The 3,282-nt window shown below is 38.0% G+C and overlaps 1 protein-coding gene across 1 annotated transcript; it reads left to right on the top strand.

Annotated features, from left to right (window-relative positions):
- The first annotated feature begins 207 nt into the window (after window positions 1–207).
- LOC18054116 (trifunctional UDP-glucose 4,6-dehydratase/UDP-4-keto-6-deoxy-D-glucose 3,5-epimerase/UDP-4-keto-L-rhamnose-reductase RHM3) lies at window positions 208–2,322 on the top strand. Its single transcript, XM_006450135.2, has 2 exons — window positions 208–1,794; window positions 1,864–2,322. Exons 1-2 carry the CDS (start codon window positions 208–210, stop codon window positions 2,320–2,322), a joined length of 2,046 nt encoding a protein of 681 aa, XP_006450198.2.
- Window positions 2,323–3,282: the final 960 nt, after the last annotated feature.

Raw genomic sequence — 3,282 nt, 5'->3', positions numbered from 1 at the left:
AACTGTGAACGGGTATTACAATTGCACCTAAAACAAGATTGTCTTAGTTGCTGCAGATTTTGTAATGGCTTCATTCAAAAAACATTTGAAGCAGAAACATTTCAAGCCAATTTACAATCATTGCTTTTGTAGTTCTGTACTAGATTATGCATGATACGATGCATATGAATTTAATTATTTTCTTAACTTCATTTTTTGTTTTAACCTATGAAATTCAGTGAAATAAGGCACACTGAATCAGGAAATAGCAACAATCACAAAGCAAAAATGTCTGGAGAATTCGAACCAGCTTCATATAAACCCAAAAAGATCCTCATAACTGGAGCTGCCGGGTTCATTGGCTCTCATGTCACAAACAGGCTCATAAAAAATTATCCTGATTACGAGATTGTAGCCCTTGACAAGCTTGATTATTGCTCTAGCCTCAAGAACCTTCATCCTAGTCGCGCCTCGCCGAATTTCAAGTTTCTCAAGGGTGACATTACTTGTGCTGATCTCATGAATTACCTCTTGGTTTCAGAGGGTATTGATACTATTATGCACTTTGCTGCTCAAACCCATGTGGATAATTCTTTTGGCAACTCATTTGAGTTCACAAACAACAACATTTATGGGACACATGTACTTCTGGAAGCATGTAAGCTCACAGGGCAGGTCAAGAGGTTCATTCATGTTAGTACCGACGAAGTTTATGGCGAAACTGACATGGAGAGTGACATTGGCAATCCTGAAGCCTCTCAATTGCTGCCCACAAATCCTTACTCTGCGACGAAAGCAGGGGCCGAAATGCTCGTCATGGCTTATCATAGATCTTATGGCCTGCCAACAATTACTACTAGAGGCAATAATGTGTATGGCCCTAACCAATTCCCGGAGAAACTGATACCAAAGTTTATTCTTCTCGCAATGAAAGGACAGCAGCTGCCGATTCATGGGAATGGCTCAAATGTACGAAGCTATTTGTATTGCGCCGATGTTGCCGAGGCATTTGATGTGATACTCCACAGAGGAGTTATAGGACACGTTTACAATGTTGGCACTAAGAAGGAGAGAAGCGTCCTTGATGTGGCAGCAGATATATGCACGTTGTTTAAATTGGAACCCGAGAAAACTATACATTATGTTCAAGATAGGCCTTTCAATGATCACAGATATTTCTTGGATGATCAAAAGCTTAAGAGACTAGGCTGGAAGGAAAAAACCCCATGGGAAGAAGGGCTGAAGTTGACATTAGAGTGGTACAAAAAGAATCCTCATTGGTGGGGCGACGTAACGGGTGCCCTTTGCCCTCACCCGTCAGTCATATTGCTTACCGACTCCTGTGGAAACGATGACGCGTTTTTCTTGCATAACGGGTATGAGATTTGTGGGAGGTCAAGGCTAAAATTTTTGATATACGGCAAGACTGGATGGATTGGGGGACTATTGGGCAAGTACTGCAAAGACAAAGGGATAGCATTTGAGTTTGGAACAGGAAGATTGGAAGATAAAAATTCTTTACTTGATGACATGAAGAGAGTAAGGCCAACTCATGTGTTGAATGCAGCTGGGATTACTGGGAGGCCTAACGTTGATTGGTGTGAATCTCACAGAGTCGAAACCATTAGGACTAATGTGATGGGCACTCTAACTCTAGCCGATGTTTGCAAAGAGAAAAATGTATTGCTGATGAACTTCGCGACTGGCTGCATATACGAGTATGACTCCATGCATCCTCAAGGTTCAAGTATCGGATTCAAGGAGGACGATGAGCCAAACTTCACCCGTTCTTTCTACTCGAAGACAAAGGCTATGGTAACTTTCCTATCTTATCTTGAAATTTTCGTATTGGTTATTTGTATCGAATGTTTGATAAATTTTCAGGTTGAGGGGCTACTCAAAGCATATGAAAATGTTTGTACTCTGAGACTCCGAATGCCAATCTCTTCTGATCTAAGCAATCCGCGAAACTTTGTAACGAAGCTGGCCCGTTACAACAAAGTTGTGAACATTCCGAATAGCATGACCGTGTTGGATGAGATGTTACCAATTGCCATTGAAATGGCAAGAAGGAACTGCAGAGGAGCGTGGAACTTTACAAATCCAGGAGTCATAAGCCACAATGAGATATTGGAGCTTTACAAAGAGTACATTGACCCTCAATTGAAATGGTCCAATTTTAACCTGGAAGAGCAGGCCAAGGTGCTTGTGGCTCCAAGAAGTAACAATCACATGGATGTTACAAAGCTAAAGAAGGAGTTTCCTGAAGTGTTATCAATTAAAGATTCAATTATCAAGTATGTGCTTGAGCCCAACAAGAAGAAAAATAATGACATGTACTAGCTGCATTATTTGGACTGTGGAAATAATTTTAGCTGAAATCTAGAAATCGCTTGATTGTTTACTTGTTCGTTTACGTTTGTTTGTTTTGTGTTCATCCCTCATCGTATCCTGATGAGAAATGTACAATTATGCGGTCTTAGATCAATACATAGACTTTTCAATTTATTGAAGATTAAACTAAATAAGATACCCGTCACCGACCAATAGTAAACTGGTTCTTTTCTTCATCTTTTGTCAATTTTTAGTCGATCTTTGGGTTCTATTCGAGCTTTTGACTCAGTTCAATTTCTTATGTTCGCCTTATAGTGACAACATTATGAGTTGAATGGTAAGTTTTATTGGATTAATATATTCTTCTTCAACTTGATGCGTCTTAAGCGATAAGTCATTTATCCTTAGGACTGTAAATCGACTAGTCGGCCACTTGCTTAGTGAGTGATTAACCCTTCGACTTTCAAAACGTGATCCACTTGTCATTCCTTCTTAAACATAAACGGATAAAAGTGTAGCTAATAACCAGGTCTAAGTTTAGTTCTTGGCCCTAATTTTGTAGACCATAAAACTCTCAGTTAATTTCCCCTTACTAAAAATATACATAGCATGCAATAATAGAAATCTATTGAGATTTGAGACCCCTCTTAATATGCATGCCATGCAATAATAACTATGTTAAAAAAATCTGTTTTGACAAAAGAAAAATCTACTAGAAAAAATCATAAAGAAATCAACCTCATGTTACAAAGTAATAGAATTTCTGTAGTTTCTAAATATTAATTTTATTTATTAAAAGTAATTAATAACTAACTCTAAGGTTAAATTATAATCCCTTTTGTCGCGAACAAGATCTAATAGATGCAAATTCTTAAAATGCTTAATAGTTTCCCAGCATTAATATGAGGATTCAAAGCTTCATTGTATAATAAAATATTGAAAATTGAAATAAGAAAAAAAAAAGTGTAA

The sequence above is a fragment of the Citrus clementina genome, unplaced genomic scaffold (assembly GCF_000493195.1).
Source record: "Citrus clementina cultivar Clemenules unplaced genomic scaffold, Citrus_clementina_v1.0 scaffold_1, whole genome shotgun sequence".
Classification (NCBI taxonomy): Eukaryota; Viridiplantae; Streptophyta; class Magnoliopsida; order Sapindales; family Rutaceae; genus Citrus; species Citrus x clementina.
Note: the sequence above shows the minus strand (reverse complement) of the source record. Positions and strands in the feature narration are given on the sequence as shown.